This window comes from Microcaecilia unicolor, chromosome 3 (genome assembly GCF_901765095.1).
Source record: "Microcaecilia unicolor chromosome 3, aMicUni1.1, whole genome shotgun sequence".
NCBI lineage: Eukaryota > Metazoa > Chordata > Amphibia > Gymnophiona > Siphonopidae > Microcaecilia > Microcaecilia unicolor.
Window position 1 is genome coordinate 22,082,788 of NC_044033.1, and position 17,669 is coordinate 22,100,456.

The 17,669-nt window shown below is 42.2% G+C and overlaps 1 protein-coding gene across 1 annotated transcript in view; it reads left to right on the forward strand.

Annotated features, from left to right (window-relative positions):
- Positions 1-17,669, forward strand: part of PKDCC (protein kinase domain containing, cytoplasmic) — a 126,745-nt gene that overhangs the window by 23,630 nt on the left and 85,446 nt on the right. Inside the window, exons 2-3 of the mRNA XM_030194609.1 lie at positions 8,422-8,544; positions 12,272-12,543. Coding sequence (XP_030050469.1) covers positions 8,422-8,544; positions 12,272-12,543 — 395 coding nt within the window. The remainder of the gene's footprint in view (positions 1-8,421; positions 8,545-12,271; positions 12,544-17,669) is intronic.

Here is a 17,669-nt window from a genome sequence, read left to right on the forward strand (position 1 = left end):
GCAGGCAATTGAGGGTTAAGTGACTTGCCCAGAGTCACAAGGAGCTGCCTGTGCCGGGCTAGGAACCCCAGATCCTTGTTAAGTCCATTCTCTTGGGTGTTAAAATATTCAATCATTCTAACACGGCTACCACACTCCTCTGCCCAAAATGGAGAGAAAGCATTCGTGTCCCGTGCTGACATGATCATGTTTTGACAAAGAATACTCCGCCTCAGGGAAAATCTGATGAAAATCTGTCACCAACGCCTATCAAACACGTTATAACCCTCAGAATAAAGCTGCTTTCAAGCCACGGCTTCCGTCTCACTAGTGGAACCAAAAGCAGTGTCGCAGAACGGCGTTATATCAAATACACGATCCGTAACACCAAACCAGAGAACAGATGAGTTAACGCTGCTCGGATAACAGGGACCTGAAGGATTGAAATGCAGAATTTCTATTTTCCTTCTAACTGAAATTATCATAGAGTTTTTTCCATTACTTAGTATGGCTTTTACTGCATTTAAATTTTTTTTTGTATTGCTGCCAGTTTCTTAAAGTGCAGGTTATGATTGCACACCAGACTAAACAGTCTTTGTTTACTGGGAGGGTTTATATAAATGAAATGAAAAAGTTATCAACGTAAGAAGTGTCTGTGTGATTCATTATCACAGACACCACAGCGAGCAACCAAACGCTTTTGTAAGCTGGCATTTTTGAGTTGAAAGGAGCTGATTATACCGAAAGGGTCATACCAGTTGTGCCAAGCTGGAAAACGGCAACAGTATCAAAATAATCCCATCATGTTAACTAGAGGAAAAACGATAGTGCTGAACTGTAGCAATGTTTGTGTTAGAACAAAACTGACAGATTGTTAATATGTTTCAATAGTTTTATTATTTCTCTTGTTTGCTGATTCAGTTGCTTGGCTTATTGGTTACACTTTTATAACTTTATGTTAAACTTAAGCCAAATATGAGGCCATTTGGTTTTGCTAAAAAAAAAAATCCCACGGTTCCTATTTTCAGGGATACTCCCTTTTCTGTTTCTGCCTTGGTTCACACCATGAGTATTATTCTTAATTCTACTTTGTCCTTTGATGCTCTTAACTTCGGTTCTGAAATTTTGCTTTTTTTTGTTGTTGTGGTTTTACAAAGGATTTTTGCTCTGAAGCCTTTTTTTTGTGTCTGATTTAAACAATTTAAACATTTTGTATATTTTTATTTCTAAATTAATACATGTACCCCATTCTACTACAATATCACTTTGTATTCATTCATACCATGTATTTGTTCACACCGTAATCGGTAATGCCGTTAACTGTTATATGTAAGCCACGTTGAGCCTGCAAAAGTGGGAAAATGTGGGATACAAATGTAACTAATAATAAATTGAACTATTGTAATTCTCTTTACAAGGGTTACAGATAGTTCAAAATGGTATAGTTATTATAATAATTTTTCACCACTATTAGCAGCTCTATCTTGGCTGTCTTATCATATTAAGTATAAACCCTTAATTTTTATACATTCATTTTTCATTCTAATTAGTCATCTGTTGGATTCTATATTATCATGCCTAGCATTCTATGCCTAAATCTAATTCTGTAACAGTGTGCGCAGTGCACAACTTAATTGGCTTAACAAGCCAATCTGTGTTTTAGCAGCACTTAAGCAATAATGAGCACTAATTGGCAATAATTAGAATTTGCGCGTTTAACTCGCTGAGCACATGCTGTAACACTGCGCCTAAATTCTAATTCGCACATCCAAAAAGGGGCACGGTTATGGGCAGAGAAATGGGTGTTTCATGGGCATTCCCCAATGTATGCACGTCGTTATAGAATATGGCCAAATCCGTGTAAATCTACATGCAGGGATGTGAATGGATGCATGTAGTTTTATGCACAGGACTATTGACTTAAGCACCTAAATCTTATAGAATGTGCTTACGTGAAAATGATTACCGTGCGGATTTTCCAGGTGCTATATATAGAATCTCCCCCTATATTTTGTAAACTGGTTAATTTCCTTATCACTGGCTTGTGGAGGAGTAGCCTAGTGGTTAGTGCAGTGGACTTTGATCCTGGGGAACTGAGTTCAATTCCCACTGCAGCTCCTTGTGACTGTGGGCAAGTCACTTAACCCTCCGTTGCCCCTGGTACAAAATAAGTACCTGAATATATGTAAACTGCTTTGAATGTAGTTGCAAAAACCTCAGAAAGGCAGTATATCAAGTCCCATTTCTTCACAGGCTTTGCTTCTCACCACTCCCTCACCCCTGCATATTCATCCAGAGATGACAGGGCACTTTTTTCCTTTCTGACACCCTCCCTCTGGACTTGCATGCCTCATTTTTTATGCAAGGGACATTCATTTTTTTTTTTTTTTAAATTTTAAGAGAGGATTATTAAAACCATGGTTGGTTGAACTAGCCAGTGCAAGAGCCTAGATAAATTTTCAGCCTTCAGGTCCTCTCAATTGTCTCTCATACTCCTAGGCTTCACCCTCAAGTTTTTATAATCGATCTCGACAATCAGGATTATCTCCAAATAACCTATCGAGAACAATCTTGTAAAAATATTACACTTTTAAATATTTAAATGTTGTTTCATGTGTACATACATAGGGGCTTATTTACTAAGCCATGCTAAAAAGAAGCCCATGCTATTTTTAGTGCGTGGAATCCCATGCGCTGAGGTCACATTTACCTCCGGATTCTGTACAGAATGCCTAGAAATCAGCTCCAAAATAGGCATGGATTCTATAATAATGTGCATAATTTAACAAACTTAACAAGCTAATGTAACATAGTAGATGACGGCAGAAAAAGACCTGCACAGTCCATCCAGTCTGCCCAACAAGATAAACTCATATGTGCTACTTTTTGTGTATACCTTACCTTGATTTGTATCTGCAGTTTTAAGGGCATAGACTGTAGAAGTCTGCCCAGCACTAGCCCCGCCTCCCAACCACAAGACCCGCCTCCTAACCACCAGTGCTGACACCCAGTCTCTGCTAAGCTTCTGAGGATCCATTTCTTCTGAACAGGATTCCTTTATGTTTATCCCACGCATTTTTGAATTCCGTTACCGATTTCATCTCCATCACCTCCCGTGGGAGGGCATTCCAGGCATCCACCGCTCTCTCTGTGAAAAAATACTTCCTGACATTTTTCTTGAGTCTGCCCCTCTTCAATCTCATTTCGTGCCCTCTAGTTCTACCGCCTTCCCATCTCCAGAAAAGGTTAGTTTGCGGATTAATACCTTTCAAATATTTGAATGTCTGTATCATATCACCCCTGTTTCTCCTTTCCTCCAGGGTATACATGTTCAGGTCCACAAGTCTCTCCTCATACGTCTTGTAACGCAAATCCCATACCATTCTCGTAGCTTTTCTTTGCACCACTTCAATTCTTTTTACATCCTTAACAAGATACGGCCTCCAAAACTGAACACAATACTCCAGGTGGGGCCTCACCAACGACTTATACAGGGGCATCAACACCTTCTTCTTTCTTCTGCTGGTCACACCTCTCTCTATACAGCCTAGTAACCTTCTAGCTACGGCCACCGCCTTGTCACATTGTTTCGTCGCCTTCAAATCCACAGATACTATCACCCCAAGATCCCTTTCCCCATCCGTACCTATCAGACTCTCACCGCCTAACACATATGTCTCTCGTGGATTTCTACTCCCTAAGTGCATCACTTTGCATTTCTTCGCACTGATAACAGCACTTAACAAGCAATAATGAGCATTAATTGGCACTGATTAGAATTTAGGCACTCAACTTGCTAAGCATATTTTGTAGTGAGGTGCGCCAAACTTCTAACATGTGCAGGCAAAAATGGGCGTGGTTATAGGTGGGGAAATGGATATTTTTGTTGGTGTTCTGACATTTAGGCTCCTAGTTGTAGAATATGGCCCAGTGCGCCTAAATCTCTGTGCAGGGATTCACACCAAGTTTTAGTTGGTGTAAATCAATGCGCATAGATTTAGGCACTGAAATATGAACCAAGTATATTCTATAGTTGGTGCCTACATCTTAGGCACCAAGTACAGTAATACCTTGGTTTTCTTTGAGTTCGGTTATCGTCTGTTTCGGTTTTCATCAAATTTTTTTTTCCGCGAAAAATTTGTCTCGGATTTCATTGGCTTGCCCATGTGACCTCGCTGCTAATTTTGCGAAAACAAAGGGCGACCTACGCGTTCTGCTCAGTGTGGCGTTGTTTCTCGTTGTGTGAGCATCACCCCGCGCGAGTGCTAATACACAGTGTTACTAGGCACAGCGAAGGTGTGCGTTTGGACAAGTCTGGGGCCGAAAAATTTGTGTCTGAATTCAAAGATTACTTAGAGGCTGAAGGATTCATCCCCCTCAACAAGTCTTCAACTTTGATGAAACTGGCCTCTTTTTGGAAGAAAATGCCAAAGAGGAGGAAAAGGCAGTGCCAGGACATAAGACTATGAAAGATAGGCTAACTCTTTTGTTGTGTGGTAATGCTAGTGGTGATTGTAAAGTGAATCCCTTACTGGTGTATCATTCATGAGAGAGATTTTGAAGGGTTTGAGCCTTCCCCTGATGACCCTACACATGTGGTGCAGTCAATTGTTGATTTGGGGAAGTCCAAGGGTTTGGAGGTAAATGCCACGTTAAATGTTCATTTATCCTTTACATTAGTCTTTTATATTCATTTTATATTAATTTCTTATTGTTTTTATTATTAAACACTATATTCTCTGTAAAATGTGTTTTTGGTATTTATTTTGGAGTGTCTAGAATGAATTGGATTTACATTGATTCATATGGAAATAATTGCCTCGGTTTTCGTCGGTTTCGGATTTCACAGATTTGTTTTCGGACGGATTATCGACGAAAACTGAGGTATCGCTGTATAGAACATGCTTAGTCAGCACCGGTTATCCGTTGGCTTTTTAGGCGCCATATATAGAATCTCCCCTTTACTTCCACAGTAAAATGGCTACAATTTTGTATTTCTCCATTAATGACCATGTGCAGATGGGTGTATAGTTTTAGATTTTTTTTTTTTTTTAACATTTTACTATACCTCCATTGTTGCCAGAGCAGGTTATACTTTAAGAAGGCATGAAAGGGTCTGCACTCATCCAGTATGTGCCTAGTGGAGGAGTGGCCTAGTGGTTAGGGTGGTGGACTTTGGTCCTGAGGAACTGAGTTCAATTCCCACTTCAGGCTCAGGGCAAGTCACGTAACCCTCCATTGCCCCATGTAAGCCGCATTGATCCTGCCATGAGTGGGAAAGCGCAGGGTACAAATGTAACAAAAATAAAATAGATACTATGGGAGATTCTACATGGAATGGTGCTACTATTGGAGGTTCTACATGGAATGTTGCTACTATTGGAGATTCTACATGGAATGTTGCTATTCCACTAGCAACATTCCATGTACAAGGCTGCACAGGCTTCTGTTTCTGTGAGTCTGACATCCTGCACGTATGTGCAGGACGTCAGACTCACAGAAGCAGAAGCCTGCGCGGCCACATTGGTGATCTGCAAGGGTCGACTTCTACATGGAATTTTGCTAGTGCAATAGCAACATTCCATGTAGAATCTCAAATAGTAGCAACAGTGGAGGAGTGGCCTAGTGGTTAGGGTGGTGGGCTTTGGTCCTGGGGAACTGGGTTTGATTCCCACTGCAGGCACAGGCAGCTCCTTGTGACTCTGGGCAAGTCACTTAACCCTCCATTGCCCCATGTAAGCCGCATTGAGCCTGCCATGAGTGGGAAAGCGCGGGGTACAAATGTAAAATAAATAAAAAATCTGCATTACCACCTGGCTCCTGCGTGCCCCAAGTGGTAATTCTGAATTTGGCATGCGCCAAAAACACACGGTAGAAAATTTTTTCTACCGTGTGGCGCTTACCTGGTGGTAAACAGCAGTGGGCATGCCTACTGCCCGGATAGCATGTTAGACCTTACTGCTAAGTCAGTGGGTGGTGGTAAGGTCTGAGGCCGAAAATGGGACGCACGCTGGTTTTCATTTTGCCGCATGTTCATTTTCCGGGCCCTTAGAAAAGGCCCTTTTCAGGGACGTGGTAAAAACTGGCCTGGCGCACACCCAAAAGATGCCCTCGCACTGCCACAGGCCGCTTTTTGCCACGGCTTAGTAAATGGGCCCCTTGTTAATTTCATTTCCTTTTTTTTAATACTTGAGTGTATTTCTTTCATTTTCTTTTTATTTAATTTAATGTTGTTTGCATTATTAGTTCTCTTTTGGGTTTTTTAAAATTGTATTTTATTGCCTGTTTTTATCTGTAAACCACTCTGGTTAATCTGGTTGGAAAGGCAGTTTAAAACGTTTTGTAAATAAATACATCAGGCTATATATCTCTCAGGGTTTTTTTTTTTCACTTTTAATATTTTTTGTCTCTTATGCACTTTTATTTTTTTATTTTTGTTAAATTTGTACCCCGCGCTTTCCCACTCATGGCAGGCTCAATGCGGCTTACATGGGGCAATGGAGGGTTAAGTGACTTGCCCAGAGTCACAAGGAGCTGCCTGTGCCTGAAGTGGGAATTGAACTCAGTTCCTCAGGACCAAAGTCCACCACCCTAACCACTAGGCCACTCCCTCCTCTGTTGCTACTCTTTGAGATTCTACATGGAATGTTGCTATTCCACTAGCAACATTCCATGTAGAAGTCAGCCCTTGCAGATCACCAATGTGGCCGCGCAGGCTTCTGCTTCTGTGAGTCTGACGTCCTGCACGTATGTGCAGGACGTCAGAATCACAGAAACAGAAGCCTGCGCAGCCTTCTACATGGAATGTTGCTAGTAGAATAGCAACATTCCATGTAGAATCTCCAATAGTAGCAACATTCCATGTAGAATCTCCAATAGTATCTATTTTATTTTTGTTACATTTGTACCCCACGCTTTCCCACTCATGCCAGGCTCAATGCGGCTTACATGGGGCAATGGAGGGTTAAGTGACTTGCCCAGAGTCACAAGGAGCTGCCTGTGCCTGAAGTGGGAATCCAACTCAGTTCCTCACTTCCCCAGGACCAAAGTCCACCACCCTAACCGCTAGGCCACTCCTCCACTCCACAGGTTCATTTTCATTTTTTTTTTTAAATTTTGCTTAGCATTTACATTCCATCAATACATTTCTAACCTGGTTCATGTCAGAAAAAGTCAGCCCAACTTCCTGGTTTATTTTCTTGCTCATAGTTATTTTCAGGGTCAAAATTGGAACTAGAAGCCGCTGTGGTGCGGTGCCATATAAACGTTGCTGCCAGAAATTGGAATCTCAAGAACCTTCAGGTTCTCATGTGCACTTGGATCTCTTTGAACAGCCAATCAATTGACTCGTTTAAAAAAAAAAAATTGAAAACGTGAACGTGTCCTTTGCATTCTAACAGGGATATTTTCTAGGTATTTATTTCTTCATTTTTACAACAAATTTAATTTTATTCAAGCTCTCCATTGAATATTTTGCATTTTTAAAAAAATAGTTTCACATTCATATAAATTCTGCAAACCAAATGTTTTCCTCTTAAAAGCCACCCTGCACATCTCTTGCTGGCATTATTTTGAAATACCTGCCACGAGTACACTTGCCATGCCAGGGTCTGACAATGCAGTTTTTCAAGTCCTTTTACTTCTCGTTCAGTTGCATGTCTTTACCCTTGATTTCAAGGAATGCTGTCAGCCATTTTCAAATCTTTAATTGAAAACACTAATTTACAGTGATTTTTGCTTATTTTCTGGTAAGTACATTTACTAATTTTGCTTGTTTTCTAATAAATTTGAAACGCCAAAACCACAGCTTCACACTTACTGTGTACAACAATGGATACAGGAACACACGTAACCCTGGATTAAATAAGAATCACTCAACGTCTAAAGTGGAGAAAAAAAAAGGGATTCAGTAACGCCACCCAGCCAGCCCAAGATCATCAGACTGTAAGGCGTGGGCCCGGCGCAACATGATATAACCCAAAAAAACTCCACACTCCGAAAAATCCAATTTAGACAAATGCCTATGTCCAGAGTCGTGAGATCACAGAGTGAATCTATATCACGGAATGTATCTGTTTTCTGATAAAGCCATAATTTACACATTTTCCTTATTATCTGGTAAAAATACATCTCGTGTGTAAACAAGGCAAGTAGGATTAGGTGCAAATGATTTATTGCACTTGCCTGGCATTTCTAATGGGTGTTAGAAGTGACCTGTGTTGGTGACAGAAATTTAGAAAGTGGCAGTGAAGACTGGCTCATTCAGTAGCTTATAAGCAGGGCAGTTTAGCAACTGTGCCAACATGTATGTTAAAAATATATTCCTACTGAGCGTTTAATTAATGGTAAAATAAAGATTCTCATTGAAAGCCTTAATTAGGGAGGTATGGAAAAAAAAATAATTTGCATGTTTTCTTTTTTGTGTTTTTTTTTAATTTTTAGTTATATGGTTATTGCTATCAAGACAGTAATGATATCTCAGATACGTTAACCACCATCATGGAACTGGGTGCGCCGTTAGAAATGATTCAGCTTTTGCAGACCTCCTGGGAAGACAGATTTCGAGTAAGTACTACATTTTTATCCACAGGATTTTGAGTGGGATATAAACATATCGTAGATCCCTCACTAAGGGACCCTTTTTACTAAGCCTTGTAAATGCTTATGCATGCCTTATGCGCGGCCATTCTGAGTTACCACCCGGCTACCGCATGGCCCGTGCTCCAGTTTCATTTTTTATGCACGCCCACTACACACTCCGGAAAATGTTTGGATTTTCCGGCATGTGTGCGATAAAATCGAGTGGCGATCGGCATTTTATGTGCATAGAGCATGATCGCCCAGTTACCACGTGAGACCTTACCGCTAGGTCAATGGCTGGCGGTAAGGTCTCGGACCCAAAATGGATGTGCGGGCAATTTTCAGTTTGCCGCATGTCCATTTCTGGCAAAAATTTTAAAAAGGCATTTTTTTAACGGGTGCGCTGAAAAATGATTCTGCGTGCGCCCAACACGCGTCTATCACTACTGCAGGTCATTTTTCAGTGCGCCTTAGTGAAAGGGCCCCTAAACAGTCTTAACTTTCTAGAGATTCTGAAACTGTCTTTTTTTTTTTTTTCTTAGTGATGATTAACATTTTTTTAATAACATACAAAATATGTCATTGCATCATGACAAAGTGGACTTGCATCAGTAAATCTGTTTGTAAGGTGCCAACAGTCTTTCTGTCTATTTTACTACAATCGGACTAACGCAACTACCCCTCTAGAAGAATCCATTATATTACCAAACAGGGGCATGGGCCCCCACAGATTACGCCCTGGCCCCCTCTACATTTGGCCGCCCCCCCCTCCCGCCATGCCGTCACATCATCAGGTACCTTGTTTGCTGGCGGGGGTCCCCAGTCCCTGCCGGTTGAAGAGTCTTCTTCAGCGCTGGTCGACTCTGACGCCTTTGTTGTGTGATCATCTGTTTCTGATGCCTTACGTCCTGCACGGGGCTACATGCACAGTCTTATTCACCATCCCTTTCCTAATAATTCCCAGCATTCTGTTTGCTTTTGTTGGCTGCCGTAAGCACATTGGGTAGACGATTTCAGTGTATTATCTACAGTGACTCCTAGATCTTTTTCTTGGGCGCAGACCCCCAAGGTGGATCCCAGCAATTGGTTGGTCTTCACAATCTGCCTCACTTTTTGCATTTTACCACATTAAATTTAATCTGCCATTTGTATGCCCAGTTTTTCAATTTACTAAGGATTTGCTTAGGAAATTGGAAGACTGGCTCTTGTACTGATGAACAAAAAAAAGCACCCAAGGGCCTTCAAAAAAAGGGGTTAGAATCTTTAATCATATATATCGATAAAACAAATCTAGAATGGACCCTATGTCGATGAAACAAATCTAGAATGGTCCCGACACGGTCCGTGTTGTGGCGCACAGCACCTGCGTCAGGGGTCACGATGGATAGCAAAGGAACGTGCAACAATGTTGTGATACTCAGTGTTGTAATAAAGAGCAGTGTAATGCAACGCCGTGTGGTCCCTTTGCACGCAGTTAAGCCTGATGACACAGGGAATAACTCCATGATTTAGTTTGTTTTCCTACTTTGTCGTCCTAAAAAAAATATTGTTTTTTGTGTGTTTTCTATGTCATATCATAAGAGGATCAAACAAAACCCCCCACTTGAATCAGTATAAATTGCAAAAAAAGGGGGCGATAGCAAATTGCGGCAGTAACCTCTCAATGAGTCATTACCTCCTAAATTGGTGCGTTCAAATATAAAAATGTCTTGTGATCCACAAGATAGATCTGTGTGTATTTTTTGATAAATATTAAATGGTCTCACATTCTAGAGGTCTTTTACAAAGCCCCGCTCTAGGTGTTTTTAGTTCATAGTAAAAATCAGCCAGAGGTAAACGTTGCGGAGACGCCCAAAAAGGCATTGTGCATTCACACGCTGACCCCCCCTACTCCTGGATCACGTCTTTTTCAAAAGATTGCTTTCCAGTGATTTACATTGTGTTATACATCCTTCAGTGATTTCGAGCACAGACCCGTGACATGGGCTTTTTTGCCGAAACACAGTGCTGTGTCGGGTCTTGAAGAATAAAGATTGTTTCCGTTATACCTCGTCCTGCTGTTTTTATTTTTTTAATGGAAGAGCTCTGCTGACCAGACTACTCTTTTCTTCCGCATTTCTTTTCTCGGCCTTTTTACCTGCTGCGCTAAAAGGGCCTCAGCACACTGCAAAAATGGCCCTTCCACTAGCGCAGGGCCCCTTTTACTTAGGGTTATCATATTTTGTCCCCCCAAAAGGAGGACACATGCCCCACCTCTTTTCATGCCCCGTCCCACCCCTTTGATGCCATCGCTCCACCCCCTGTCACATTTTCCCCTCCCCCTATCTCGCAGCCCGTCGTCCCCCTTCCCTTACCTTACTACTGCCCTGGTGGTCTAGTGACCTCTTCGGGGCAGGAAGGAGCCCCCTCTTTCCTGCCCAGAGTGCTGCCCTGCATGCATCCTTCCTGTTGGTGATCTCGGTGCCAATTCAAAATGGCCGCCGAAAGTTGAAGTGACCTCGCGAGACTTCAACTCTCGGTGGCCATTTTGAATCGGCGCCAAGATCACGAACAGGAAGGATGCATTCAGGGCAGCGCTCCGGGCAGGAAAGAGGGGGCTCTTTCCTGCCCCAAAGGCAGAAGAGGTCACTAGACCACCACCAGGGCAGTAGTAAGTAAGGGGAGGGGAGGCTAGCAATCTGCCCGTTTTGTCCGGACAAACGGGCAAAACCCACCCGGTAGCCTTGACATGTCCTCAAATAGAGGACATGTCCGGGTAAATCTGGACATATGGTAACCCTACTTTTACTGCATCCTGGTACAAGGACCACTAAATAGTTTTCTCATTTTTCTTCGAGGGGGGGTGAGAGGGCGGAGAGTAAGCCTTCCTGTGCTAACCAATTAGCACATCTACATTACTGTGTGCTAAGTGGTTAGTACACGGTTACAGTGGCATAGCCAAGGGTGGGCTCAGGCCCGCCCACTTTGGGATCAGGCCCATCCAGTAGCAGCACACCTACGATGTGGCTGGCAGGGATCCCCAAGCCCCACCAGCCCAAAACTCCCAACAACTGTCCCTCCTGCATACCTTGTAAATAGCAGATCTTCGCTTGCAGCAAGCAGTGACCGATACATACTTCTCACACCGGCCCCACAGCCTTCCCTCTGACGTGTTCCTGCCTATGCAAAAACAGGAAGTTACATCATGGGAAGGCTGTGTGGCCAACATGAGCAGTGTGTATAAGTTTCTGCTCGCTTTTGGTGGAAATCTGCTATTGAAAAGATATGCGGGAGAGGGGAATGTGTTAGAGAGACCATTTGGCATGCAGGTGAGAGAAGGAGAGACCAAATCACCTGTGGAATGGGGTGGGGCTCTTCTGCCCATCCATCTTGGGCCCAGGCCCACCCAAAATTGTGTGTCTGGCTACGCCCCTGCACGGTTATTGTGTGAATTCTTACTGCCTCCAAAATAGGTGACTGCAAGTTTTTTTTAAATGGCCGCATGGTAATGGTAACAGCACATGACCGTTGATAAAATCATTAGAAAATTAGGGGGGGGGGGGATTATGGCCACTGTAAAAATGGCCTTAGCACACAGAAAAGACTTGTGTAAGGGCAAGCTAAGAACGTTACTTAACATAGCTTAGTAAAAGGGCTCTTAATAGTATTTAATCACTAGTGAAATATAAAAATCCTCACATGTAGTATATGACTCTTTCTTTCTTTCTTTCAGATCTGTTTGAGTCTAGTTCGCCTCTTGCATTACCTTGCGCACTCTCCCCTTGGATCTATAACGCTGTTGGATTTTCGTCCTCGGCAATTCGTGATTGTGGACGGTGAACTAAAAGTGACTGATATGGACGACGCTAGCATCGAGGAAGCATCTTGTTCTAGAAACAGTGACTGTTTTATGGAGTTTCCAGCGAGAAATTTTACGCTTCTGTGCTCAGTTGAGGGAAGATGTCAAAATATGAATGAAAAGAGAAACCTCTACAATGCATACAGGTAGATTTTGTTGCTTTTACAACTTTTTACAAGCGATAAATGTTTTATTTTTTTTTTTTTTCTTGCAGTTTGTGAGATGTAGAAATTTATGGAAACAATTACGGCAGAGCTTGCCCTGAGTTAGCAGATCTTTGTGGGTTGATATTTAAACTTCGCAGTTATCGTTTCTTTTAAATGCCGACTGTGGTGTTTAAACATATACCCAAATATTCAGCACTGGCTCATGCCTGGGCATTTTTTCACGGAGAGGGTGGTGGACGCTTGGAATGCCCTCCCGCGGGAGGTGGTGGAGATGAAAACGGTAACGGAATTCAAACATGCGTGGGATAAGCATAAAGGAATCCTGTGCAGTAGGAATGGATCCTCAGAAGCTTAGCCGAAATTGGGTGGCGGAGCAGGTGTGGGAAGAGAGGTTGGTGGTTGGGAGGCAAGGATAGTGGAGGGCAGACTTATACGGTCTGTGCCAGAGCCGGTGATGGGAGGCGGGACTGGTGGTTGGGAGGCGGGAAATACTGCTGGGCAGACTTGTACGGTCTGTGCCCTGAAAAAGGCAGGTACAAATCAAGGTAAGGTATACACATATGGATTTATCTTGTTGGGCAGACTGGATGGACCGTGCAGGTCTTTTTCTGCCATCATCTACTATGTTACATTGGTGCTGAATCTCCATGTATAATGGGCACTGATGACATTTTGTAAAAAGCGCTGGAAAATCGGTGCAGAAAACATTTCCGCCTAAGTGTATTCTATAAGCGGCATCTAGATTTAGGCACGGTATATAGCGTACACTTAGTTGATATCGTGGTGCCATTTACACCAGTGAAACTGTGGTGTAAATCCCAGCATGTAGATTTAGTCGCAGAGAGTCATATTTTATAACAGTGCATGCAAATTTTGAAACGTCCATGAAACGCCAAATTTAGGCGCAGTGCATTACAGAATACGCTTAGCAAGTTGTGCATGTAAATTTTAATTATTGCCAATTAGTGTTTGCTTATTAAGTGCTAGAGAAAAACTGCACTGGTTCCCACTATACGAATTGCGTTCAAAATCTGTACCCTGGTCCATAAAATCATTCACAGTGAGGCCCTGGTATATATGTCAGACCTCACAGACTTACCAACCAGGAACACAAAAAGATCAGCACGCACGTTCTTGAACCTCCACTACCCCAGTTGCAAAGGACTTAAATATATATCAACATATGCATCCAGCTTTTCCTACATTAGAATGCAACTATGGAATGCATTACCAAATGCCACAAAAACAACGCACGACCTAACAATCTTCCGAAAATTACTGAACACCAACCTGTTCGAAAAGGCATACCACAATGATCCATCCTAAATACCAGATATCGAAACTCTTCCAGAACTAGACAAAACCAAACTCTGTATACCTGACTGCTTCGGTAACTCTTATCACTAACGAACGTTAACACCTTATTTCTCACGCCGAAATGAACTGATTATCTAATTTAATCTATAATTTACTCTACCATCTATGTACTTAATACAATACCACTTTGTACTTCTCATATTAGCCATATTATCATTACTGGTCATCATATATTATTGTTTTTTTTATTACGTGTTATGTAAATTATTCTACAGACATATCTTCCTTATTTCTTACATAGTAATATGCTAATTTAGAACAAACCTCTTACTCTGTTCATAACTATATCTCTTGTAATATAATGTAAGCCACATTGAGCCTGCAAATAGGTGGGAAAATGTGGGATACAAATGCAACAATTAATAAATAAATAAACCAATTAAGTTATGCATATTGTTATGTAATATTGTTGGGGTTTCGGCGTAGAACATTAGGCGGCCCTTTTACTAAGGAGCGTAGGTGCCTAAATGTAACCAACATGCATCGGGTTGGAACTACCGCCCGCCTACCATCTGCCCCGGGCGGTAATTCCATTTTTTACACACGTCCGATACCTTTGGCGGAAATCTGTTTTTTTTTTTTTGTTTTGTTTTTTGCCGCGTGGTGCTAACCGGGTGGTAATCTCAGTGTACACGTGCTTACGATTTACCAACCGGTTAACGCGTGAGACCTTACCACTAAGTCAATGGGTGGCAGTAAGGTCTCGGGTCCAAAATGGATATGCTCTACTTTTTATTTTGCTGCTTATCCATTTCCCCCCCCCCCCCCAAAAAGGCCTTTTTTGCAGGCGCGCTGAAAAATGGACCTGCGCGCATCCAAACACGTGCCTACACTAGCACAGGCCATTTTTTGGTGCACCTTAGTAAAAAAAAAAAAACCCTAGATGTGCGGTATAGAATCCAGAGGTAGGTGCTTAGTGTCATTCTATAAATAGCTCCGAGTTGGGTGCTGTATATGGAATAGCATTTGACACTGCCCCAACACTATCTGGATAGGTTTGGCTGGTCTGTAACAACTTTCAGTGCCATTATCCAGTTATGCCGCTGAATATCATTGATTGGGTCTGGTCAACGTTGCTTATTTGCTTAGCTTTACCTGCTACCTCGATAACTAGTTTTAAGTATTTGGCCCTGTATTATCTTTTATTTAGTTCAACTGTCTTGTTCTTGTAGTTTCATATACAATCTTCCTTTTCTATGAAGAAGGAGCATGTGAGGCCCTGAAAGCTACTTACAATGGGATCCTTTTCCTAAGATGCAGTATAAAGTGACCTTAGCACGCCCTTACATGGATTTTCCTCCATATGCTAAGGCCATTTTTACTGCAGCAATAAATGGCTGATTTTTCCCATTATCTCAATTAAGAAGATAAGAATAGCCATACTGGATCAGACCAATGGTCCATCTAGCCCAGTATCCTGTTTCCAACACTGGCCAATCCAGGTCACAAGTACTCGGCAGAATCCCAAACAGTAGCAACATTCCATGCTACCAATCCAAGGGCAAGAAGTGGCATCCCCATGTCCATCTCAATAACAGACTATGGACTTTTCCTCCAGGAACTTAACCCAGATATGCTAACTGCTGTTACCACATTCTCTGGCAGCAAATTCCAGAGCTTAACTATTCATTGAGTAAAAAAAATATATTTCCTCCTATTTGTTTTAAAAGTATTTCCATGTAATTTCATTGAGTGTCCCCTGGTCTTTGTACTTTCTGAAAGAGTAAAAAATCCACTCAGGATTTTGTAGACCTCAATCATATCTCCTCTCAGCCGTCTGTTTTCCAAGCTGAAGAGCCCTAACCTCTTTAGCCTTTCCTTGTATGAGAGGAGTTCCATCCCCTTTATCACTATGGTCACCCTTCTTTGAACCTTTTCTAATTCTGCTAGTGGAGGAGTGGCCTAGTGATTAGAGCACCGGTCTTGCAATCCAGAGGTGGCCAGTTCAAATCCCATTGCTGCTCCTTGTGACCTTGGGCAAGTCACTTAACCATCCATTGGCTCAGGTACAAACTTAGATTGTGAGCCCTCCTGGGACAGAGAAATATCCAGAGTACCTGAATGTAACTCACCTTGAGCTACTACCAAAAAATGTGTGAGCAAAATCCAAATAAATTATTTGAGATTCTGTTGCTACTATCTGAGATTTTACATGGAATGTTGCTACTATTTAAGATTCTATAGGGAATGTTGATATTATCTGAGATTCTACATGGAATGTTGGTCTACACGGAACGTTGCTACTATTTGAGATTCTACATGGAATGTTGCTATAGTGGAGGAGTGGCTTAGTGGTTAGAGCACCAGTCTTGCAATCCAGAGGTGGCCAGTTCAAATCACACTCTGCTCCTTGTGATCTTGGGCAAGTAACTTAACCCTCCATTGCCTCAGGTACAAACTTAGATTGTGAGCTCTCCTGGGGCAGAGAAACATCCAGCGTACCTGAATGTAACTCACCTTGAGCTACTACTGAAAAAGGTGTGAGCAAAATCCAAATAAATATATCTTTCTTGGGATATGTTGATCAGAATTGAATGCAATGCACAATGGCCATATGCTAATGTTCTTCAAAAACCAGACTGAGGACTTCCAATGTAGCGTCTAGAAGCTGTATTTTACAATACACCTTACAAAGGTCTTTTTAAAGATCACAACATTCTTTATTAAAGTTCTCACTTTCAAAGAATCGTTTTGGACATTTTCACCAAGACTTCTGAAGAAGTCACTGTCTGTTTCCGAAACATGGTACCGTGTAGAGTCTTCTTTCAATAAATGTTATTTCTGCATTGGATGTCCTCGGTCTGTTTTTTGAAGAGCTTGATTCTGTTCCCACTCTCCTCCTGCTCTTGAGACTTTTCGTAGGACGTTGTTGTTCTTTCCACTCCTGTGGTTGTGCTGCATATGCTAATGTTGCCATTAGTGTGCGGCCATTAAAAAAAAATTAGCATGTGATCTTTTACCGACTCATATTTTGAGTTGGTAAGGGCTCACATGCCAATCAGTTAAGAGGGAATTCAATAGAAACTTGAGCGTTAAGCATTATTTGATAAAGAGAGCATGCTTTTTATAGAACAACTAGTAAAAGAGGCCCGTTTCTGGAGCAACACCCCCCCTTCTCCCTCCCTCCCTACCGACCCCTTTGTCGTTCTGACGCCATTGCTCCACACCTCCTGAAGCACCGTACGCCATTGCTCTGCCCTCGGTGTGCGACACCATTGCTCCGCTCTCAACGTCATCACGTTTGAAGCGAGGGCGGGCCCCCGAGACGGCGATTTCAGTGGCTTCACAACCACGAACCCGTCTTGAAGGAAGTGACGTCAGTGTCTTCAGAACGTTGAGGGTGAGTTTTATTATATAAGATGTTCAACATGGTTCTGACGCCTAACTTTTGTGTGCCGTACCTATGCCTACTAAAAACGGTGAAAATGCTGGCATCCAACTTAGGCGCGTTTCAGGTGAATTCTATAAATCTGCGTGCAACTTTTTGGAATGCCCTGACATGCTCCTAGCCACACCCCCTTTTCGGATACGCATGACCAAAGTTAGGTGCCTTGCTTTATAGAGTAGAATGCAATGAGATGCATACACAAATTTTTAAGACTGCCAATTAGCATTGATAATTGGTTGTTAGCACCCAATTAATGATTCTGAGCTCATTAGTCATTTATTTACGCATGCTTTATTGATGCATTCACAAATTTGGGTGCAATATATAGAATCCAGGGATT